General features: G+C 35.8%; 1 protein-coding gene across 2 annotated transcripts in view; it reads right to left on the reverse strand.

Annotated features, from left to right (window-relative positions):
• Positions 1-26,287, reverse strand: part of EDIL3 (EGF like repeats and discoidin domains 3) — a 458,360-nt gene that overhangs the window by 306,004 nt on the left and 126,069 nt on the right. For both annotated transcript variants that reach the window (XM_023215003.3, XM_023215004.2), the window contains exon 2: positions 12,267-12,395. In XM_023215003.3, coding sequence (XP_023070771.1) covers positions 12,267-12,395 — 129 coding nt within the window. The remainder of the gene's footprint in view (positions 1-12,266; positions 12,396-26,287) is intronic.

Below are 26,287 nucleotides of genomic sequence, written 5' to 3' on the forward strand. Positions count from 1 at the left end.
TCACATATACACCATGGAATACTATGCAGCCATAAAAAAGGATGAGTTTGCGTCCTTTGTAGGGACATGGATGCAGCTGGAAACCATCATTCTTAGCAAACTATCACAAGAAGAGAAAACCAAACACCGCATGTTCTCACTCATAGGTGGGAACTGAACAATGAGCTCACTTGGACTCGGGAAGGGGAACATCACACACTGGGGCCTATCATGGGGAGGGGGGAGGGGGGAGGGATTGCATTGGGGAGTTATACCTGATATAAATGATGAATTGATGCGTGCTGACGAGTTGATGGGTGCAGCACACCAACATGGCACATGTATACATATGTAACAAACCTGCACGTTATGCACATGTACCCTAGAACTTAGAGTATAATAAAATAAATAAATAAAATAAAATTAAAAAAAATAAAATAAAAATAAAGAATGTGTTCCTTCAGATGTTTACACACTACAGAATGCCAGTAGAGCATGCTCAGCATGTAATAAACACTGGAATTAGAAGTATTATTTTTGGCTGGGTGGGGTGGCTCATGCCTGTAATCTCAACATTTGGGGAGGCTGAGGTGGGTGGATTGCTTGAGCCTAGAAGTTCAAGACCAGCCTGGGTGACATGGCAAAACCCTGTCTCTACACAAAGTACAAAAATTAACCAGGCTTGGTGGAGTGTACCTGTAGTCCCAGCTACTTGGGAGCCTGAGGTGGGAGGATCACTTGAGCCTGGGACATTGAGGCTGCAGTGAGCCATGATTGCATCATTGCACTCCAGCATGGGTGACAGAGACCCCATCTCCAAAAACAACAACAACAACAAACTTCCAAACCAACAAAAAGAAATATTATTATTTCTTTGGGTTTGAAAGTATTACTTCCCATATGTGTAACAGGCATAGCTTAATTTGAACATAAGCACTGCAAAGTGCAAAAAGCATGGAACAAAATTGTAGGTTTAACACTTGTTCTTCCACTGAGCAGGAATCAATGACCTTGGTCTATTCATTACATTTATCACAGAATCCCCTTCCTGTTTAACACTGACATTGACATTAGCTCACTTGTTTATTTACAGGTTATTTTACGTGTGTGTGTGTGTGTGTGTGTGTGTGTGTGTGTGTTTAAATGAATGGTGCACTCTGAAAATACAAGCAAAATTAAAGGGAAAAGGATGAGGAAAAAAGTCTTTGTCTTTGGCATGACAGTGACTGATAAACTGCATAAAAAGACTATCTGCCCACACACTTCAATGTTTATCACCTGATGTGCTAATAAAAAGCAGGGCTCATTGAGAAGGGAGCTTTACTACAGTAGTTCTGGGACAGGAAAGCATTGTGGAAAGTAACACAGCTGGACCTCCATATTTAAGAAGTAATGAAATCTAACCTTGCAAGCCAGAGGCTGTTCTGTGATGCACTCCAATTTATCTATTGTCTGAAGAGCCAAAGTCATTGGTTAAAAGACAGCTAAGCTGACACACACAGAATATGTCTTGTTCTTGAAAATGTTTGAGCTCCTTGTGTAGATGAGTCACAATAATGAGTTCTGTATCCAATGGCTCCCTGTGATTTGGATGAAGCATTCTGGTTTCATTTCACAACGAAACCTTAGCTGATAAAGACATTGTGGGGTTATATGAATACATTGTATTAAAAAGGTGTTAATTCTTTTTTGAAATTTGCTATATTTTCCAAGGATTAGTACTTAAGAAAACAAATATCCTTACTGGGTTCTATCTTCAGCTGAGAGACTGAAATTTTGCCCTCCCTATTTTTCTTTCCAGGCCTTGATTAAAATAAAAAGAAGATAACAATGAATATTGATTGTTGTCTATTTTAAATCATAGCTTGATTAATTTTATACTTTCAAATGCCAAAATTAAATATAATCTGGAAATGATTCAGCCCAATTCTACTCTCATTATATGACTCATTTAGAAATTGTTAACCCTGTACTTTAAGCAATATGGATTATGGGATTTTCTTCACATAAATACTTTGATATATGTTAAACAGTAAGTTGTCTTACAGTACAAAGTCACCTTTAGGTGTCACCTAGTTTTCCTATGGCTCCAGGGAATGTGGCCAAACAAAACTCCACAAACAATGACATCTATTTTAAGCTCTTTGACAAAGAATTCATGCCTCTATTTCATCTCAGTAACCCTTATGCTTTATTCTAGCAATTCCTCATATCAAATAGCATGATTCTAGCACACAGGAGGTACCAATAAGATTTGTATTAGATGCTACAGGAGTCTGTAATATTTTCAAGAAATTAATCCAACCTAGCAAAACACTTAAGTATTTATTTACTTATTTAGTTAGTTTGAAGCAGTCTCTCTCTGTTGTCAGGATGGAGTGCAGTGACATGATCCCAGCTCACTGCAACCTCTACCTCCCAGGTTCAAGCTATTCTCATTTCAGCCTCTTGCTTAGCTGGGATTACAGATGTGCACCACCACGCCTGGCTACTTTTTATTTTATTATTATTATTATTATTTTTTTTAGTAGAGAAAAGGTTTTACCATGTTGGCCAGGCTGGTCTTAAAACCCTGAACTCAAGTGACCCACCCACCTTGGTCTCCCAAAGTGCTGGGATTACAGGCATGAGCCACCGCTCCAGGCCAAAACACTTATTTTCAATGAATTCTTAAAGTGTCCTATCTTTTTCTTCATTCCATATTCTGTGTTAATAGTAGTATGGGGAGAGATGAGAGCAAAGGCTGTGTCACTCATCCATTAGCCCTTTACTTTCCATCAGAGTAGTATTAGTCATTTTTCCATTTCCTAGCTTTATTTAACCTTCTTAAGCTTTCTTTTTCCACTCACCCTAAGCCTGTTCCATACTTTAGATCAGGGATCCTACCAGTCCGTGGCCTGTTAGGAACCAGGCCACACAGCAAGAGATGGGCAGCAGGTGAACAAGTATTACTGCATGAGCTCTGCCTCCTTTCAGATCAGCAGCAGCATTAAATTCTCCTAAGAACACAACTCTGTTGTGAACTGCATATGCAAGGGATGTAGGTTGCATGCTCCTTATGATAATCTAATGCCAACCCATCTTCTGTGGAAAAATTGTCTTCCATGAAACCCAGTCCCTGGTACCAAAGAGGTTGGGGACTGCTGCTGCAGATGCTCTAAAATATTATTTAAGCTTTGTATAATTGAATGTCTACTTCTTCTCTTATTGGGCTTGATTTTAGAGAATGTCCCTTTCATTATAGTTTTTATTAACTAAACTCTTCTTTATATATGCCTACTTCTGGTTTGCCCTTTTTAAATGTTTTATGGCCTACTACAGTAATCAAATGTTTGAATGAAAATTAAAGGAGATATAATCACATTATTTTTAAAATACATTGGATAGGATAACAATCTCTTCTTTTCCTCTTCATGTGTATTTTTCTTCTTCTATTATACAAATCAAATAACTCCAAATCTATATTACTATGAATAAGTGAGCATAAGTATATTAAGCTTCCTCTTCATTATAAATCTATCATGATAAACTGTTTAGCCTTTTCTATACAATCCTTAGAATATTAAAAGCTTTCAAAAAACTCTTATCCCAACCATTTACCTTTAAGAATTTAGTCTAAAGACACAATGGCAAATATACACAAAATTTAGGTATAAAGCACTCTATCAAATTCTTCATAATAGAGGAAATTAGCATACTACTTAAATGTCCACAAGTAGGGGCTCATTAAATAAATGATAATAAATGATGGAATGTTTTCCTACTATTTAAAAAATTTCAGGAAACAATTTTTAATTAAATGGAAAGATAATTTTATATCCTTATGTGAAAAAACTAAAAGTGACTATCAAGAAATATGAACTGTGTAGTGTAAGTTCTATGCACACATATGTATACACATAAACACAAACATGTACATAATTTTATGTAAAAAATCAAATTGCTATCATTCTTTATATGACTGTATATAGCTTCAGGTAGGTACAAAAAAAAAAGATACAGATAAGTGATTAAAAAAAGGACTGAAAGTGTATATAACCTAATATTATGATACATTTTGTTTGCTTCTTTTATTTTGTATGTTCTAAAGTTTACATATATATATGTAACTTTCGTAAAGAAAAAATTCAATAAATGTTGTGTAAAATATAAACTAAAGGACAGTGGTTTAAATGATATATATCAATATCTTAATGGGTCATTGTCTTTTCTTACAAATAAAAGTTTTACCACAAACTGGCTTTTGTCCTTTGACTGGACTAGAATGGCTTTCGGTATTCAATAATATCTAAGGTTCTTTGATGTTACACATTTTTTTCTCTCTGAAAGTTAATATATAATTGTTACAGCTTGGAATTGCAAACTAACAAATTCTATTCATTGTCATTATTAATAAAGCAGAAATATTTTTACATCAATAAGCTAATGAATTTATATAGTATGTTACAGAATTTTTACACATATAAAACATAATTACTTTTCTATAATATATCCAAAATTAGTACAAAAACTTTCCCTTAATTATCTGTCATCTTAACTTACAATTATATTTGTTTGTATGAACTTATATTTAACCTTTCTTATTATTAGAAAAGTAAGGAAACATAACTGTGAAAATAAATCCCTTTGACCCTAGTTGACTGGAAAATTTCTTAGCAATCATCTATTGGCTAGCAGCTTTAGAGAAAGTATTTTCGTCTATGAAACATAGCTCTCATTATGATAATTTCTAGAAAAATGGATTCAATCATGAGTCTAAGAAGTAATCTTAAGAAGAAAGGAAAATGAACCACCCTGACAACTACTCACAGTTTCATCTACTATGTGAAAAATTTAACTGAAATTTACCAAACCCCTCATTTGGTAACCAAAGTCTCGAAATCTAAAATAACCCTACACCACCCAAGAGAGCTACTTAAGGCTCGCTAACTTTCTGATATTTCATGAACACTAACAAGAAGTCTTTCAAACAGCGTCAGACTCTATTATACTACTTGATATTCTGACACTGATTGCCTTCTGAAAGATAAACATGAATATGGCTATTCATAGAGTGAAATGTACAGTCAACTTCTAGTTTTTTAAAAAATGTGTATGACAGTCTCTATTTTCTGGGGTAAATATATTCAATTTTTCATAATAAAATGAAAGCTGAGGAACAGATCATTAGTGACAATATAGGGGGGTAACAAATTTAATAGAATCTGAATTTGTATTAGAAAAGGGATATCATTACCAAAGGGAAATAAGTTTCTGTGGAATATGATAGGTAGGAGAGGATAGAAGATAAAACAGAATAAAATGAAATAACTTTTCCCAAATATATATATATATATTATATATTTTTTACATGATATGCCATATATATACACACACACACACACACACACACACACACACACACACACACGGAAATGAGAAGCCTGGCCAGAAGTCGATATAATTACAGAGAAGATAAAAAGAAATTATAAATAAAATGATATACAGTACTATTATCCTGTACTGACCTACTCTCAATAATACACATACATTTAATTTTTTCCAAGTGATGATGAATGTTATATTACTACCACATTCCAATGTTTATATTCTTTGTTTTGTCTGATCATTTTAACAATATTTTACACATATTTATGACAAAGACTATTTTTTAACTGCTATATCCTCAGTGACAGGAAGAGTGGCACATAGTTGAGACTCAAATATTTGACAGAGGAATGAGTAAGCAAATAAATAGACAAATGTTTGTTTTAGCCGTTTAATTATTTTTCTACAAATTCTTCTATGTGCCACACAGTCAAGCTCTTTCTCCACAATGCCAGCAAAACTGATCTTCCGTAAAGCAACAAGATCATCCATAAATCACATGGAATTAAAGTAAATGCTTATCTTGCTTAACTGCTCCACAGTACTTGACATTGCTGATTATCCACTTCTTGAGACATTGTTAATCCTGAACTTACTGTGCACCACAATTTCCTGGTTTTCCTTCTACCTGACTACTCTCTCTAGCTGCTTTACAGATTTCACTTTCTCTACTTATCACTTAAATATTGACGGCCCTCTTACCGGTTTGCATTTCAAAGTCCTCTATTCTTTCCCATGTCTAGCTCTTCTATTCTTTGCTATTACCCTGTTTCTAGGCAGACTCATCCATTCCCTAAGCTTCAATAATCATCTATATAATTACGACTTCTACTTCGATGCTTGACTTCTTAGATAATGTCTATCAAATTTGTCAAATTCAATATGTGAAATACTGCACTCTCTTTCTGCCTCCCAATCCTGTGTATTGTCATTTACAATATCTCAGTAAATGATATCCAGTTGCTCAGGCCAGAAACTGGGGATGCCTTTCTTTACTCTTAGTTTCTCGCAAACTCTTTTTCTTCATACCCCACAAATAACCAATACTTGTCTAGGGTATTGTCTAAATACTCAGTGACTCTCTCCTCTTCATCCCGTTAGTTACCACACTGACCCAAGCTAAGATCATGTCTAGCCTCATCTGCTGCAATTGCCTTCAAATTGTCCCCCTGCTGTGTTTTGCTGTACTGTGTTTTCATGTTGCACTAACAGAAATATAAATTCTCTCTGTTGTTCTTAGCAAAAAGTCAATTTTTCTTAAAACACTGTACCAAACTCTAGCATATCTGCCACTTGTCACCATCCTCAGAGTCAGTGCTGGCCACCATGTCCCTTCTCTCTAAGTTCTAGACACATTTAACTTCTTTCAGTTCATGACATTACATATATTTTTAATCTCCTGGTTATTGTACACACTATTTTCTCTGTCTGGAATAGGTTTGGTTGTTTGTTGTTGTTGTTTACAGTCTGCAACAGATTGAAATTATTTTTTAGGTTTATGTCTAGATGTTACTTTGACAGGTTGGCATGCGTTCCTTTACACTTAGCTTAAGGCAGGTTATCTGCTTTATATTTTTATGGCTCCATGTATTTGTATCACAACACGTCACAACATATCTATATATCTATCTATCATCTATTTTTCTATTTTCTATTATCTATCTATCTCTTCCTGTCTATATGTCTGTCTGTCTATGTATCTCATCATCTAAACAGGAACTTGTTTATCATTGCCCCTCCACCATCCAGGTAACAACTACTTAGCAAACATTCAATAAATATTTATTTAAAAATAAAAACTAAGATTTAATTTTTTTAAAAAGGTCACTTATTTTTTCCCTTTGATTACATTAATATACTATGTATTTGAGTTGTAAAAGTTTATACTTGTTACTAATGGATTATTCTGATAACGCACACAGGGGAATTATGCCACAGAACTTGTACAATTTAAAAATTCTCAAGATTTCCATTTGTGAACTGTGTAACATATACTGACAGGCCAGGCAAGGTGGCTCACGCCTGTAATCCCAGCACTTTGGGAGCCAAGGTGGTTGGATCACCTGAGGTCAGAAGGTCAGGAGTTCGAGACCAGTCTGGCCAACACGGTGAAACCCTGTCTCTACTAAAAAAATATATAAAAATTAGCTGGGCATGGTGGCACGTGCCTGTAATCCCATCTACTTGGGAGGCTAAGGCAGGAGAATCCCTTGAACCCAGAAGGTGGAGGATGCAGTGAGCCAAGATCATGGCATTGCTCTCCAGGCTGGGTGACAGAGCGAGATTCCATCTCTCTCTCTCTCTCTCTCTCTCTTTCTATCTATCTATCTAATCTATCTATCTATCTATGTATCTATCTATCTATATGTCACCTCTTGGGTTCAAGTGATTCTCCTGCCTCACCATCCCTAGTAGCTGGAACTACAGGCACCTGCCATCACGCCCAGCTAATTTTTGTATATTTGGTAAAGACAGGGTTTCACTATGTTGACCAGGCTGGTCTCTCTCTCTCTCTCTCTCTCTGTGTATATAATATATAATATAACATATATTATATAATATATGTTATATTATATATATTTCATATAAAATAGATGATAGATATATAGATATGTTGTGATGTGTTGTGATACAAGTTCACAAATATAATTATAATATATATTCATATAATATATAATATATGTTATATTATATAATTATATAAATATATATTATATATTTATATTTTATACATATAAAATATATAATACATATTTGCGTGTGTGTGTGTGTGTATATATATAGAGAGAGAGGGCGAGAGAGATAATACAAAATTTCTGCATGAAATGCATGTGTCATAATACAGCTCCCAATTACACAGTGCCATCCAGGAATGTGAGTGAGTAAGTGGGAAGCAATTTGGGGCTTAGCCACATGGTGGTCTGTCCACAAATCCTCTGGAGAGGGAGGCAACATTCAGTGCACATCTGTGCAAACACTGGTTAATCTGGCTAATGTCTTCAAATTTAAGAATTTAAAACAAGGGCTTTTTCTTTGCTTTGTTTGAAGAGAAGTTTTCCTACTGCCATTTTCAGATATCAGAAGGGAATCTTAATAACTCTAAGAGGCTAAGCATATTGAGTTGTGTAGGTGTGTATGCGTGATAGCTGTGTGTGGGGATACAGAGAAGTAAAGAGAGAGCGAGAATGTAGTATACAGAAATATCAAAAAAATGTCCAAAGAAAAGCAATGTTGTCTAGTGAATGAAGTTCACAAATCTGAGAAAGTCAATTTTGCCAAACAATCCCACATAACACAGGAATGCAAGTGATTGTGTGTACTGATTGCAAATGTTGTTAAGTGTTTTGTACTTATCTGATATTATATGTTTTGTGAGGGAAGAATAAAAGTACAAAATTGGATGAGGATCTGTTGAAATAAGTATCAATAACCTGAAACAAAGCTACTGCAAAGTAGTAAGGTTTGAAGTAAAATCATGAAATGTTTTCCTCTAAGCATGCATTTGAAATTCTCCTTTCCAGATGAACTGCAATGAAGAATATATGTCTGACTGAAGAACAAACTAGGTAAAAATAATTTTAAAAACTGGGATCAAAAAACACTTTTTCTAAGCAAATATAAATGAGAGTATTTTCTTTCCTTTGGAAATTAAAAATAAAAAGATTTAGAATTTCATAATATGTATGGCTCAAAATTCATACGGTCCGAAATGGATAAAAGAAACCTTAGAAACATCTCTATCTTTGTGGTAACTAATATGTAAGGAAAAATACAGACTAGTGACAGCTCAATTATTTTTTGCCTTTTAAGATATTACCTCAAAATACCCACATGTGTTTTTTGTTTGTTTTTTAAATTCTAATACACTCTTTCCTGCATTGGTGCTAGATAACAACAGCAGAACAAGAACAAAAAAGCCTTGGACAAGCCATTTATTTTTATTTTTATTTATTTACTTATTTGAGATGGAGTCTCTCTCTGTCACCTAGGCTGGAATGCAGTGGCGCAATCTCAGCTCACTGCAACCTCCACCTCCTGGGTTCAAGTGATTCTCCTGCCTCAGCCTCTCTAGTAGCTAGGACTACAGAACCTGTCATCACAGCCTGTTAATTTTTTTATATTTGGTAGAGACAGGGTTTCACTATGTTGGCCAGGCTGGTCTCAAACTTCTGAGCTCGTGATCCACCGGCCTCGGCCTTCCAAAGTGCTGGGATTACCAGCGTGAGCCACCGCAACCAGCCTTTTATTTTTTTTCTAAACAAAAATGCAGGATGGTCTTTAGTAATCTAATGCTTGAACTACTTGATCCCAATAATTAGTTTTAAAACTCTGAAAAGCCCCAAGGTAAGCTAGATATTAAAGGCATTATTACAAAGTATTACTATTCAATCAATGTTTAGTGCACCTTTCATATGCGAGAAAGTATGAAGGTGAGAAAAAGCAGTAGAAAGACAAGTAGGGTAATGTTTCTGTCATAAATAGGTATCTAACTTGAAAATTGTGCTTGATTTCTCATTATTTTCTGATCTTTTATAAAAATTATTTCATAATATAGGAAAGTTGTACTTCAGAAACTGTGAACACTTAAAGTGTTCAATTTTAGGAAAGTTGTTTCCTAGTATTTTAATGTTAGAACACCAGTACATGAAAATAGAATTGGTGTAACTAATATCCTATACTAAATGATCAAGCAAATACAAACTAAATATACTTCTTCCAAGACCTCCTAAATACAGCTCAGAGAATAATAGGGTTGTGAGAAACATATAATTAAAAAATATAGCTTAAAATAATACAGTATAACTATCCAATTTCTGAATATCAGAGATGTATACTAATACATAGTAATGCATCTGAGTTTTAATTTAATTCTATAAGCATTTGATTTCCCAAAGTCACACTGAACTAGGTGGAATATGGCAGCGTGCTTAGTTTTCTTTAAAGTGTTGCTGCCTATAGTATCAGTCTTCGGACAAAATGGCGAATGTTCAATTAATAACTAAAATTATAGCCCAAAAGTATACAAGTGTTTACTTTAAAATTCTGCTGGCCAGGCATGGTGGTTCACGCCTGTAACCCCAGCACTTTGGGAGGCTGAGGCAGACAGATCATGAGGTCAGGAAATCAAGATCATCCTGGCTAACGTGGTGAAACCCCGTCTGTACAAAATATACAAAAAGAAATTAGCCACGCGTGGTGGTGGGCACCTATAGCCCCAGGTACTTGGGAGGCTGAGGCAGGAGAATGGCTTGAACTCAGGGGACCGAGCTTGCAGTGAGCTGAGATTGCGCCACTGCACTCCAGCCTGGGCGACAGAGCGAGATTCCATCTCAACAACAACAACAACCAAAATTCTTCTAAGATACTGATTTCTTAATCATTTACCTACATTTGTTTCTCTGATTTCAGATTTGGATCTTTCTAATGGTGCCAAAAATATTACATACTATTATACAAATCGAAGGCACTGCCAATTTGGAGTTGTTGGGCTTAAAATACAACACTAAAATTTTATTCTATTCATACATTTCTACTAGGGGTATTTATGACTCTAATTTTCTTCAGATATACAGACTTTCCTGAGGATATGATTCTCACATTAAACTCTGAAACTCAAATGTACATATTTGAAGCCTGGGTCAAAGTGGTTACAACAGTTTTATTTCGATGGCACTGTGTCAAACCTCCTAAAATATCAGTGAGTTAATAAAAGCCTTAAAAGAGAATTATCTTTGAAGATGAATTAAAAGAACAAAGTACTTTTCAGCAATAATATAATTAACTTCTTTGGATGACATATATTCATAATGCAAATAAAATTAAGAAAAATTCATTTAAAAAATAAAACACACTACAATCCAGTAACTAATGGCCAGAGATGGTAAATTAATGGCTTTATTTAATTATTCTTTCTTTCATTCAACCAATAGTTGCTGGATTTTTACTATGCATAAGGTATTAAATTAGGTGCACTGGGTACAATGATAGGTAATTCAAGCTGATCCCTGGATGCTATTACTTTTCTTTTTCAAAACTATTTCTCCAAAGCCATTGAAGTGCCCTGTTTCTCTAAGGTTTATGCTGGTTGACAAATATTTGATCCAAAACATGTTTGGTTTCCTATGATGAACAGATATATTCCATCTTGTACTCTTCTTGGTACTAATGTGAAAAATATATACTTTTTTCAAACTTACTTGTGGTGTTAACTTTGAAAATCATTTCTCTCTTTAGTCAGAGAGAAAATCGCTGCACAAGTTTACATGATGTTAAATTATTTTAAAGTATAGCTATTTCCTTAAAGGGAACTATCTGGAATTACAGAAATTACTCTAAATCCATAAGTATACATATTTTGCAGACTTTTTAAAAAACTATTTTAATATAACCATGACACATTAATTTTTGCAGAGCAAATTTTTGAGAAAACTTTGAAGAGCACTGCATCTGGAATATCCTCTCCTTTATATGCTTAGAAATATCAAATACATTTATCACCTAAGAACAGGAATGATTAGAATAGCTACAAAATGCTGATGGATGCTAGAAGTCCCTAAAAGCATCCTGTTTTATTTAAAGTGATAATTTAACTTGAATAAATTGACTTTGGAGTTCTGTATTTTATTTGAGAATAAAATGTTAAATTTATATTAATATTAGAAATATGAGAAATGTTATATTTATGTATTATTTGTAGTGTCTTTAAATTTATAATTAGTAAAAATATTTTAAAACTTAAAGAACACAATATAATTTCAATATAAACTGGAAATGATAAAACGAGAATCCTACACAAAAGTAAACTAATTAGAAACATACAGCAATTTTACACCTAATCTCCATAATGCACCACAGCCAAACTGCCAGTTATTCATGGAAACAAAAAGATAACTACTGAAATGCTTAAATTTTGCACTTACCAACCTCCACAACACTAGAACAGTTGGGGTCTGTGAAGCCATCTGGACACTCACAGGAAAAGGAACCATCAGCCAATCCTGGCGAACAGATACCTCCATTTTCACATGGATTGGGATCACAAATATCACCTAAGGCATTAAAAAAAAAAAACAGAAATTGACATTTTTTTTCTTCTTAGGCATTGAAACATACAGTTAACTTTGCTATGGATGTTCCCTTGGCAAAGTCAAAAGTCAGGGTAATATTAAGATTCACACATAAGATTTGCAAGACTCATTTCAAACCATGTACTCAAAAAAAAAAAAAAAATACTATGTAACATGGTAAAAATTGAACTGCATAATTCAAACACTGCCTCTGAAAGCTATTGGTTCAGTTTGGAGTTCCTTCAAAATATGTAAAGAGAATGTTGTCTAATTGGTTAATAAATACTAACCCAAATATCTGTAATAGACTGGTGTCATTAATTACTCTGATAAATACCTTCTTTAGTTCCACACAGTTTATTCTTTAACTCTTTAAAGGACAGGATTTATTTCTGGATCCCTAGAATCTGGGCTTGTCCATGTGACTTGCTTTGGCCAGTAGGTCATTAACAGACTTGAAGACAACAGAGATTTGAAAAGCACTTGAAGATACCTACTGCCTCTCTTGGAGTGCTGTGATCGCCATGTGAATGACTTCAGGCTAGCTTGCTTGAGATGGGTGAAAGAAATGTGGAAGGATAAGAGGGAAACTGCTACAGAGAAATAAGTTATGACATACATAATGGAAACCCCATAATGCGTGGCCTTGGCTATGGCAATGGGTGGCAGACAGTATCAGGAAAAGCAGTCATGGCCACGAAAAGCTAGAAAAATGACTACCCATTTTATGTAGCGAGTAACAATTGATAAAGCTGTCATCTCAGGTAACTGGGGAAGTAGAATATGTATGCGATTAACTTTTCATAAGAGTAAGGAGATTTCCAGGCAGACTGTTAAAGCATCAGTTGGCTCTTACTGCCTGCATATGATAAGGTGCTACAATAAAGAGATGAGCTAAATAAAGGACCAGTCCTTTTGAAAAGTAAAGGGAAGTAGTATACAAGGACCAGGACTTGTGTTAGAAAACACAATTGTTTCTAAACTCCCACTTCTTAAAGTGGTAAATTATCGAATGCCAGAAAGACATGGCCCAACATAAATATCAAATCAAGGATGTGGCTATAAACCTCCGTGTGAAAACATTTCAAATAATTCAGACAGAGCCTGAAAGATCTTCTCAGCTAAATAAAAGGCTTCCAGAGACCTTAAGGATTGTCCCTAAGAAGACTGACATACTCAAAGTAGCACTGATTAAGTCTGGAGTAAAAAAGCAGACTTCAGACAGAATCATGGGTGTGGCTCTATTGCACAGAGGATTTGAATCAGATGCACAAAAACACATAGTTTTACAGGGAGCTTTGTAGGTGAAAGTGCCACCTCCTGGACTCAATGAGTATGGGATTTTTCAAAATAAAAATGCATCTGGGCACCAACTTCCTACTAGATTGTATTTCTTAGTTACGTTATTCTCTGTAAGGTTTTTCACATGAGAATTATTTAATCTCTTCTCCAGATGAAGCACTTTAAAAGTATTTGAAAAATGAAAATTCAGGTTATGATTTCTGTCAAATATAAATCAAGTCATTAGCCACACTAAGATGATAGACTAAAACAGTACATAAGCACTGGAGCAGATCTTAGAAAAGAGAGTCATAAAATGAATGAATGAATGTTTGGGGAATACCAAAGAATTTAGCGTGGCTGGACCATGCAGTATTTAATCTGGAATGGCTAAGAAAGTATAAATATGTTAGATCAGGGAGGATTAAAAAGTGACATTGTAATTTTTAAGATAAGCAATCAATGAGAGTGTTTAACATTTTTAACATGTATTTTGAAGTTTGGACACGGTCAGATCTAAATTAAGAAGATAATCCTGGCAGCATTTTGAATGGGGTGGTTGATGACTGATAAAGATACTTCAATAGACTTGCTATCATTTATATACCTATCATCTATCTATCTATCATCTATCTATCTATTTATCTATCCATCCATCCACACATATAGCTAGCTAGCTATCCTTCCATTTGTCTATCAATTTGTCTATTTGTCCTTCTATTCCTTGAGTACCTACTGCATAGTAGACACTGAGGTAAGTGTGGTATATACCAAACTGAATAACAGACTATGGAGCTTAGTGGGAGAGATAAAAATGCAGGAACAATTACAATTATATTACACAGTAGTAACACCTGCAATTGGTGTACATGATCCAAACTGTGGGACCAGTGGAGATTTTTAAGGAGATTCAGTGCTATCAGGTGATGAAGAGGAGACAGCATACACTTAATATTACAGGCAAAGGGAATGACACACTTAAAGGTAAAAGATGTCTCATTCCAGGAAGTTCAGGTAGATCACTGCAGCTAGAATATAAATATGTATGAGAAATACAAAATGATGAGGTCCAAAAGGTAGGAAGGCCATATGAATCAAGGTCTTTTATGCTGTGCCAACAATTTTGGAGTTTATCTTTAAGCACTGGAAAATTATAAAAGAAATTGAAATACGGGAAAGTATATCACCACATTTGTGCTTTGGGACAATCACTAAGGCAGCAATGTGTTGAATCAGATGGAGGAGGTTGGGCTGAGGGAAAAAGGGAAATGCATTTATTGTTTGAAGTAGTCTCAAAAAAAAATGATGAAGATTCTCTTGAGCCTTCATAGAAGTGGCTACAGACAGGGAAATCAAAGTAGGCATCATTTAATATCAAATCTAGTTAATAAATACTAGGTAATGAAACAAGAATAAAAGTTCCCCCAAATTAAGACCCATCCACCTATGTGGAGTAATCAATGTAAGCACACAGTCTCATATTTACATATTTACCTAAAAATAAGAACCCTTCTTTCAGATCTTACTCTGTCTTATAACCAAGTTCTTGCATCAGGTAGTAACTGAGGTAGGCCTACAGTCCTGATATACCCAGGGCCAAAGGAGGTCCCTTCGATTATCCCATCATTATGTAGAGTGCTTTAAGAATCCTTTCTGGTGCCTTAAGAAACCTTTCATGGCACTTGTGCTTCCCTTTCTAGATGATAATCCTAAATCGAGTCAATTTTCTACCAGGCATGTGTGGGCCAGTCATATCAAGCTTCTGTGGTCAAAATGAGAGAGGACTATTTGTTCAAGTCTCATTATATCTTAGAGATGCCAACTGTTGTTTAGCTGACATGTTTTTCTCTCTTATCCTTATAATTTTTGTTCTTTTTTGCTTATGGAAACACATTTCTAATACACTATAAAATTTTCATCTTATTTTCTTCATTAACATACTACCTTTTGAAAGGGAGAAAAGAGGTAATAGATTGGAGAAACATGTACAAGGTAGAATCAAGACGACAATTTGACCAAATTGATCCAGGGATTGATCAAGAAATTTCGGTTGATTTCCAGAGCTCTTGCCTGTATGATTCAGTAGCCATCCTTTATAAGGAAATATAATGGATTTAGTTTTAGAGGTATTACTGTATTTGAAAAGTCTACAGAAGATCTAAAATGAAAACATCCTATTAAGCTATTATATAAGCAGGTGTAGAATTAAAGAGTCTCTGCTTAAACATGGGTTGCTAAGTATGAACGTTAATACTACATTTCACTGAGTGTATTAAGGGAATGCAGGGGAACGGCGTGGAGGGGATGAGAGCAGAGAGAAATGAAGACAGGAGAGGTCCTTAGGCACACCAACAAGTAAGTGAGGAAAAGATATAAGATTCTTCGTTAAAAGAAAGAAGGTAATGCTTGGCCCATTGTACCCTGGTATAAATGTTCAGTTTATTAAACTGGGGTCGACCATGTCAAAGTCTTCCTGAAATTAATAAGGGTCCCACATGTAACTGTGTTGGGTGGACAGTGGCAACAAAAATCAAAGTTTTGATCTTGGACAAAGTAGAGGATAAACAACAAACATAATTAGGGTTACTATAGATTTTGTTTAAAATCTGTTTCTCTTTACATAATCATTAGTAGCATGCTTTTATCAGATGGCATCTGATCAAGGAGATGCTGAGATGAAGATAACAGTGTAACAAGTTTATTGAGAAGTAATGTCTGCGAATGACAAAATGAGGAGGAAGCAGAAACGAGCAGGAAAAGCTTCAACTTGCGACACAAGTATGACACCAATAAAGATAAATGGAAGACATGAGGGTGCGGATGGTGGGAGCAGGATTGACCACGGAGAGCCTCAGTCTATAATGCAGATTTGAGAAAGTCTTAGCCAATTACACAGGGAGCTCCAGAGCAAAGATTATTGTTGGAAGCATTTCCCCTAGGTGAGGAATGACAGGCACTAGGGCAATCCAGGTAGACTGAGGGTCTAAGGTTCAAGTAGGTCCTGAAAGTTCTGCAGGAGACTGCCAGCTTACTACATACTTGCAGTTGGATACCACATTCTTTCTTAAAGAAGGATTAGAGTTGTACACCTCCATGGGTACCCACAATCCCCTCTCACCTCAAATATGTCCTGATTTGAATGAGTTATATGGTTACTTAGGTCAAAACTATAATATCTCAGGCTATTGCGGTTAGTACAGATGTGGGTTGATAACTTAAGTCAAAACAAACTCTCTCGGCTAGAATTTCACATCTAATTAAAATACACAGTATGGACTTCTGATCCTCTGTAACGTCAGTTTATCCAAGGTAGTAGCACCTCAGGTAAGAAATTCTGACTAAAATGCAATAGGTTCTCAGCCTTTAAATCAACAATTTTTCTGTTTGTTTCCCAGTGGATATGTTGGTAGAGTTTGTTTGTTTGTTTTCTTTTTTTTTTTTTTTAAGATGGAGTCTTGCTCTGTGCAGTCGCGTCATCTTGGTTCACTGCAAGCTCCGCCTCCCGGGTTCAAGCCATTCTCCTGCCTCAGCCTCCTGAGTTGCTGGGACTACAGGCACCCACCACCACACCCGGCTAATTTTTTGTATTTTTAGTAGAGATGGGGTTTCACTGTTAGCCAGGATGGTCTTGATCTCCTGACCTTGTGATCCACCCACCTCGGCCTCCCAAAGTGCTGAGATTACAGGCGTGAGCCACTGAGCCCGGCCTGGTAAAGTCTTTTAAAACTGCAATGACAACCAGTAGAAGAGGTTAGCTTAAGGAAAGGAAAACAGGGCAATATAAGATTTCATAGTTCTTTATCCTACTATCAGCAGGCTCCTAAAATATACTTCTGCATATTCTAATGTGTGTAGCATTATACCTTGATGTTTCTTGGCCGGCTGGCCTCACCTGCTTTAGACTAGGACAGATGTGTTTAGTTTCATTCTAACCATGTTTTATGGTTCCATCTGCAGTTTATGGCAGATTCAGGCAAATTAAGCTGATGCCGATTTGCCTTTTGGCAACAGAATAAAGCAATTATTTTTCCCAGGGGCAAGAAATCATTGCAGGCTAAATTTAACTTATTGTTTGCCTGCTATTTCCACCCACTCTCCAGAGTTCTGATAGGACTGCATGATTCTGCACGAAATCAATGTTGGCTTCATTCTTCTCACTGACCTCCTACCTGTTGCCTGTCACCTCACGTTCAAGGTGATTTAGGAACTATCTTATTTTACTTCATTACCCATTGCAATCCATGACCTTTTAACCTCAACAGCAAAGTGTGTTAGCACCTATAAAATACTATTTGGTACTGCAGAAGACAATGGTTAAAAAAACCTAAAAGCCTAAAATAGGTACCTTTATGATTGTGCTCGTGCATTTTCTGTGAGCTTAGTGTATAATTATACAACTTCTCTTGCCATGCAAAGAAGAAAATTCTATATTGGTACTACTGAGAATCAGGTAGAAAGGACAGCTGATTTTGTTCATGGATAGTTAAACTCTTGGATAGTTTATGTGTTCAGGATTCTTTATATGTTAGTGTTTGTCTCCAGTTGACATATCAGATAATTACTGAATCATTTATCACATATTTATATGCCACAAATAAATAAGGTAGCACTCACTGTAATAAAAGCCATGAGAGGAGGGAGAAACAGGCTGATGAGAAAAACAACAAATAAAACTGGTTATTTATGACAGTGACGCAAGGCCTTCACATGAGCTGCAAATTCAAGGATAAACTAGAGTCAGTGATGTTAAAGTCTAAGGAGGAGCATTCTAGGCATAGGGAACAGCAAGTGGTCAGCCCTCATGACAGGTAAGACAGATATGATTTCAGGAACAGGAAGGAAGACAGGGGAAAAACTCTCAATAAATGTTTATTGCCATCCACACATTTTTAATAGAAACTGATTGATAATTTAAAGCCCAACATTTGATCCTCTGTGTTCCTGGTAATCAAGGGCAATTCTACTAAGCTTATTCTTTATATGCAGTAAACATCTACTGAACATATGCTATTGTATTAATATTTACTGTCTAATATACTTATGAATTTAGACGTTGAAATCTTTCTTACATATTAATGTATTTACATAGTACTGTTAATGTATTTATGTATTGACAGTTATATAAATATCCTAATAATTTATTAAGATGAATGCAGGCTTCTCCATTTATTTCTGCTCTTTTCAAAGTGCTGGCAGCCACCTAGAATATGTCTGCACCATCATCCCTGCCCTCTCTCCATTTCTGTAGACAAATTTGTGTACAGATATAGAAGCAAAAGCAAAAAAGTAGTAATATATCACTATAGAATGTTACCTCACTAACACAAGACATTATTTAATTTCTTCAATATCTCAACAAACTAAATGTTAAGGACATTGCAATACATACTTACATGTGAAAAGGTAAAATGCAGACACCATTTAAATTCATGTTTTGCATCTGTGACAATGCAGCTCTGTGCATTACAACCTCATCTTCAATCTATTGCTTTCCCATTGAACTGTACTATCACTTCACTTACAAACTGAAAGAAAATAAAGGTTTTGCCTCCTATTGTAGAAGTCAGAGTTTTGAACCAATCTATAAACAGAATATTTGACAAAATGAGCCAACTCTAGTACACGAGTAATAATTCTAGTTAAAATTAGATAAAGTTCATGAGCATTTGCATACTCAAACTGGTAAAACTCACAGAAAATGTTAGCACCCTTATGACTTACTGCCTATGAAATTGTGTGGAACTAAATAAATGTCATTTTTAAAAATCAACAATAGCCTCACAATTTACTTTTGTGCCTCTTTAGAGACAATTTGTGTTGAATATTGATATGTCACTTGTTGAATATTCTAATGAGTTTGATGCATAGGTTTTGATTTAAAGCCTTCTCTCACAATTAAAGCTTGAGTGTGGCCAATTTTAATTTCAAATAAATGTGTTAAGAAGGTGCAATCTGATTCTTACCTTCATATGTACTTTTAAAATAAATTCTAGTTATTATTGCAGACCACCTTGCAATTTGGAGGTGTAGAGAAGGAAATAAGATACAAATGTCAATAGGAATAATTGTATCTTCATTGATAGAATCTGCCACTTTACTGATAAATCATTAGGCATCCTTGCAATAAAAGACAATCCATCTCCACCTCAGTGTCCACAGAGTCCAAAAATAACCACGGAGGACACAAATCAAGTAAATGAACAAAGAAACCTCTTAGACTTAGACTGACTCAAAACCACATTAATGCTGATTTAAAGCAGGACATTTCTTAGATGTTATTCAGTGGTTTGCCTCACTATTTTTAAGACATTTTTCTTTTTAGTTAGCTTTTCAAATGCTAAGGGCATATTGGACTGAACAAAATAAGGAGAAAATCTTCTGTTCAGTGTTGACTATTTGAATTTCACAGCTGATGGCATAAGGCTTCAATCAAGGTCTATACTGGATATAAAGACAAAAATGTTTTGGACTCTAACATTTTGAAAAACAAAATCTTTTCGCATATTTTTTAGTTTAAAACACTGGAGAGTCCCTTAAAATACAGTTTCTAGAATTGAAAGGGACTTTCAAAATGATCTAATACAGTGATTCTCAGACTTTACTGCATATTAAAATCACAGGGTAGGGAGAGGTTTTTCAAATATCTTATGCCCAGTCCAATGAAATCAGAATCTCTGGGGGTGGTTCCCAGCCCTCCACGTTTCCTTAAAGCTAATCCAAATATCTCAATTTATTCAAGAAAAAGGACAAAGTAATAGGAGAAACCAAGGAAGAAAAGAAAGGAGGGAAAGAGAAAGTTTGGAAGTTAGTTCGTATTTTCCTGCCTTTAATCGGGAGAAAGGCAAATGAGGAAGGTATTTATGTGACCACGTTTCTTTGTTAATTCACTGAGTTAAGAAAAAAAATCATTTGCAGGAAGCTACAATCGGCAAATCATAAATAAGGGCACTCACTACGTTAGGGTGAGTTAAATAGCTACTATTTAATATTAACATACATTCCCTACTAATGTGTATTCCTTACAAAATAAGTAGCAAAAATTTTGTAAATAATCAGGAAATTCAACCATAAACTACATTTCTCAAGGTTGGTTGTCTTTTGGGATTTTTTTTTTTTTTTTTTTTTTTGAGATGAAGTCTCATTCTATCACCCAAGGTAGAGTGCAGTAGCATGATCTTGGCTCACTGCAACCTCCACCTCCCAAGTCAGGCCATTCTCATGCCTCAGCCTCCTGACTAACTGGGTTTTCAGGCATGTGCCTTTATACTCAGCTAATCTTTTGTAGTTTAGTAGATATGGGATTTCACTGTGTTGTACAGCCTGGTCTTGAACCCCTGAGCTCAGACAATCTGCCCGTCTTGGCCTCCTAAAGTGCTAGGATTACAGGTGTGAGCCACTGCACCCCTGGTCCCAAGCATTTTTGACTATATGATTTCTACTGAATATTAACTGAAGCCCATTTTTTGCCACTAAAAGTCATAACTGTTGCACATATTATAGGGTCCGTGATAGACAAATTCGTGTTCTCAAAGACTCTCACAAAAAGACACGAATAAGTTGATAAGTAGTTATCACTGCTTGTTAAGTCCAAGAAAGCATTAGAGAGGGACACCAAACCCGGAACTGTGAGTCAAGAAGCCTTCTGAGAGCAAGCGACCTTCAATTAGAGACCAGAGTGAGCACCAGCGTTGCATAGTTGTGGGTTCAGTTTAGCTAAGGGCTAAGAAGTATTGTCTTGCTTTAGAAAAGGTGATGTTCCTTGATGACCTAGATGAGGGCACATCCACAGGAGTGGTAGGCATCAGTGCCAGCCTGCATTAGGTTAAAGAATCAAAGGGGTAGGGACAGTTGAAGTAATGATGCAATTCTTTCAAGAGTTAGATGAAAGCATGGCAGTGTATTATGTGGGATATACCACTGTGATTTAAGAAAATCAGGGGGGCAGAGTTAGCATCCTACTCTGCTACTCTCTAATTATTCTGTGTTTCTAAATCATTGTTTGCTTTTTCGAAAAATGGTAATGGGTAAAGATTAAATGTTATAATGCAAGTTACAAGTTTAGTGAAGTTCTTGCCATAGAAAGCGCTCAATAAATGTTAGCCAAATACCTATACAAATCCAGTGGGACACATTTTGGAAATATATTTAAAACATCAGAAACCTGATGATACAGGTGCTGATAGAAGCAACTACTAGAAAGAAGAGGTTAAAGATAACAGTAGAGAAGGAATAATCAGACGGGTGAGGACATGTGTAAAAATAAGATGAATGAGCCTAGGAGTACATGTGGAAGGGTTCAGCTTTGACTCAAGGAGGAAGATGTACCAGGAAGTTTGAGCCTGGATGACACGAACTGAAGGAGTTCTGGCCAGGAATGGTGGCTCATGCCTGTAATCCTAGCACGTTGGGAAGGTGAGGTGGGCAGATCATTTGAAACCAGGGGTTCGAGACCAGCCTTGGCAACATGGTGAAACCTTGTTGGGTTAGAGGCATACTAAGAATGCAAAAATTAGCCAGGCGTGGTGCTGTGTACCCGTAGACCCAGCTACTCGGGAGGCTGAGGCATGAGAATCCCTTGAATCCAAGAGGTGGAGGTTGCAGTGAGCCAAGATTGTGCATCTGCACTCCAGCCAGGGCAGTAGAGCCAGACTGTGTCTCCAAACAAACAAACAAATTGAAGGAGTTCCTATTTGAAGTTTTCTGTGTAGAAGGCTGCTAAGAATGTAATAGGATCACAAGTTTGAGAAGGATCGAAGGTAAAATGCGCCTGCAGTAAATAGAAGGCTGTTGTTTGGGAAAACATAGAAAAATGATGGAGGAAAAGTACTGAGGGACCAAACAAGAATTGATAATGTCAACATGTACCCCATTGTGTATCAGGTCAGAGCACAACAGCTGAGGTAGTGTAGGCACACAGCAGATGATGGATCCAGGCTTGTGGTTTTTACCAGATAGGTGTAGTGAGGGTCGACAGCAAAGGAGTGACACCTGACCACTTTATTATGTTTGTTGAAAAATGCACAATATAGCTTACTGAACCTTATGCTTTTAGAATATATATTTTTATAATTATGCAACAATTACAAACCCAGAAAATTGTTCTTTCAGAAAAGATTGCAGTGCTTCAGTTGACAGCAGAGGACAAACTAAAAGATTGAATTTGGCTGCCGTATATAAATAATGCAACACATCATGATGGCAACAGTTAGTCCATCAATCTCTGTCAAGAACATAAACTCACACCAACTTTATAAAAACAATCAAGTGCTACAAAAAAGATGAAATTCAGTGCCTTGTCCAGCTGTAGACGTTACATAGAATCTTCTTATTTAGATCTTAGATTGTGAATTCTTACTTTTCTAAGCATAAATCTGGTCAGTCACATACAAAAATAACCTCCAAGAAAAACAAGTCAAACACAAATTGGTTAACTTGATCACTTAATAAGCAAAGTCACCTAAAAGAAGAACAGAACATTTTGCTAATCACTAAACTGTTATATCAATTTTTCAGGCAGAAAGGTATGTAATGTTAAAATTAGAGAAAAAAAATTGCAAAGCGGAATTTCATGCTTTAATTATATCTTGTTTAAAAAGTAATAATTTAACACAGCAGTAGAATGTCTTAGTTTCAAATTACAGCATGTAAAAGCCAAACGAGTATCTTTTCCTGTTGAGAAAAATTTACCTTATACTGTAGCCCCAACTATTTATTGCCAGGATGTTTTAAGTCCCCTGATTGCATAACATTATAAACCATGTCACCAAACTTGACTATATATGCTTATCTATTTGGTGGTTGGCAAATACAGAGACATCATCAAAATTAAAAGTGGTAATCTTTCAACTGAAAATAGTCAATAAACAGCTAGTTAAATTTAGAATAGAAGTCATATTTTAAAAGTCAGGTTTAGTTACTATAGCCTTGTAGTATAGTTTGAAGTCAGGTAGTGTGATGCCTCCAGCTTTGTTCTTTTGGCTTAGGATTTTCTTGGCAACACGGGCTCTTTTTTGGTTCCATATGAATTTTAAAGTAGTTTTTTCCAATTCTGTGAAGAAAGTCATTGGTAGCTTGATGGGGATGGCACTGAATCTATAAATTACCTTGAGCAGTATGGCCATTTTCAAGATATTGATTCTTCCTATCCATGAGCATGGAATGTTCTTCCATTTGTTTGTGTCCTTTTTTATTTCGTTGAGCAGTGGTTCGTAGTTCTCCTTGAAGAGGTCCTTCACATCCTTTGTGAGTTGGATTCCTAGGTATTTTATTCTCTTTGAAGCAATTGTAAATGGGATTTCACTCATGATTTGGCTCTCTGTTTGTCTGTTATTGGTGTATAAGAATGCTTGTGATTTTTACACATTGATTTTGTATCCTGAGACTTTGCTGAAGTTGCTTATCAGCTTAAGGAGATTTTGGGCTGAGACGATGGGGTTTTCTAAATATACAGTCATGTCATCTGCAAACAGGGACAATTTGACTTCCCCTTTTCCTAATTGAATACACTTTATTTCTTTCTCTTGCCTGATTGTCCTGGCCAGAACTTCCAACACTATGTTGAATAGGAGTGGTGAGAGAGGGCATTCGTGTCTTGTGCCAGTTTTCAAAGAGAATGCTTCCAGTTTTTGCCCATTCAGTATGATATTGGCTGTGGGTTTGTCATAAATAGCTGTTATTATTTTGAGATATGTTCCATCAACATTGAATTTATTGAGAGTTTTTAGCATGAAATGTTGTTGAATTTTGTCAAAGGCCTTTTCTGCATCTATTGAGATAATCATATGGTTTTTGTCTTTGGTTCCGTTTATATGCTGGATTACGTTTATTGATTTGTGTATGTTGAACCAGCCTTGCATCCCAGGGATGAAGCCCACTTGATCATGGTGGATAAGCTTTTTGATGTGCTGCTGGATTCGGTTTGCCAGTATTTTATTGAGGATTTTTGCATCGATGTTCATCAGGGATATTAGTCTAAAATTCTTTTTTTTTGTTGTTGTGTCTCTGCCAGAGTTTGGTATCAGGATGATGCTGGCCTCATAAAATGAGTTAGGGAGGATTCTCTCTTTTTCTATTGATTGGAATAGTTTCAGAAGGAATGGTACCAGCTCCTCCTTGTGTCTCTGGTAGAATTCAGCTGTGAATCCATCTGGTCCTGGACTTTTTTTGGTTGGTAGGCTATTAATTATTACCTCAATTTCAGAGCCTGTTATTGGTCTATTCAGGGATTCAACTTCTTCCTGGTTTAGTCTTGGGAGGGTGTATGTGTCCAGGAAATTACCCATTTCTTCTAGATTTTCTAGTTTATTTGTGTAGAGGTGGTTACAGTATTCTTTGATGGTAGTTTGTATTTCTGTGGGATCGGTGATGATAGCCCCTTTATAATTTTTTATTGTGTCTATTTGATACTTCTCTCTTTTCTTCTTTATTAGTCAGTCTTGCTAGCAGTCTATCAATTTTGTTGATCTTTTCAAAAACAAACAGCTCCTGGATTCATTGATTTTTTGAAGGGTTTTTTGTGTCTCTAGCTCCTTCAGTTCTGCTCTGATCTTAGTTATGTCTTGTCTTCTGCTAGCTTTTGAAAGTGTTTGCTCTTGCTTCTCTAGTTCTTTTAATTGTATTGTTAAGGTCTCAATTTTAGATCTTTCCTGCTTTCTCTTGTGGGCAGTTAGTGCTATAAATTTCCCTCTACATACTGCTTTAAATGTGTCCCAGAGACTCTGATACATTGTGTCTTTGTTCTCATTGGTTTCAAAGAACATCTTTATTTCTGCCTTCATTTCGTTATGTACCCAATAGTCATTCAGGAGCAGGTTTTCAGTTTCCATGTAGTTGAGTGGATTTGAGTGAGTTTCTTAATCCTGAGTTCTAGTTTGATTGCACTGTGGTCTGAGAGACAGTTTATTATAATTTCTATTCTTTTACATTGGCTGAGGAGTGCTTTGGAACCGGTACCAAAACAGAGATATAGACCAATGGAACAGAACAGAGCTCTCAGAAATAATACTACACATCTACAACCATGTGATATTTGACAAACCTGACAAAAACAAGAAATGGGGAAAGGATTCCCTATTTCATAAATGGTGCTGGGAAAACTGGCTATCCATATGTAGAAAGCTGAAACTGGATCCTTTCCTTACACTTTATACAAAAATTAATTCAAGATGGATTAAAGACTTAAATGTTAGACCTAAAACCATAAAAACCCTAGAAGAAAACCTAGGCAATACCACTCAGGACATATGCATGGGCAAGGACTTCATGTCTAAAACACCAAAAGCAATGGCAAAAAAGACAAAAATGACAAATGGGATCTAATTAAAATAAAGAGCTTCTGTACAGCAAAAGAAACTACCTACAGAGTGAACAGGCAACCTACAGATTGGGAGAAAATTTTTGCAATCTACTCATCTGACAAAGGGCTAATATCCAGAATCTACAAATAACTCAAACAAATTTACAAGAAAAAAACAAACAACCCCATCAAAAAGTGGACGAACAATATGAACAGACACTTCTCAAAAGAAGACATTTATGCAGCCAACAGACACATGAAAAAATGCTCATCATCACTGCCATCAGAGAAATGCAAA

Source organism: Piliocolobus tephrosceles, chromosome 4 (genome assembly GCF_002776525.5).
Source record: "Piliocolobus tephrosceles isolate RC106 chromosome 4, ASM277652v3, whole genome shotgun sequence".
Lineage (NCBI taxonomy): Eukaryota > Metazoa > Chordata > Mammalia > Primates > Cercopithecidae > Piliocolobus > Piliocolobus tephrosceles.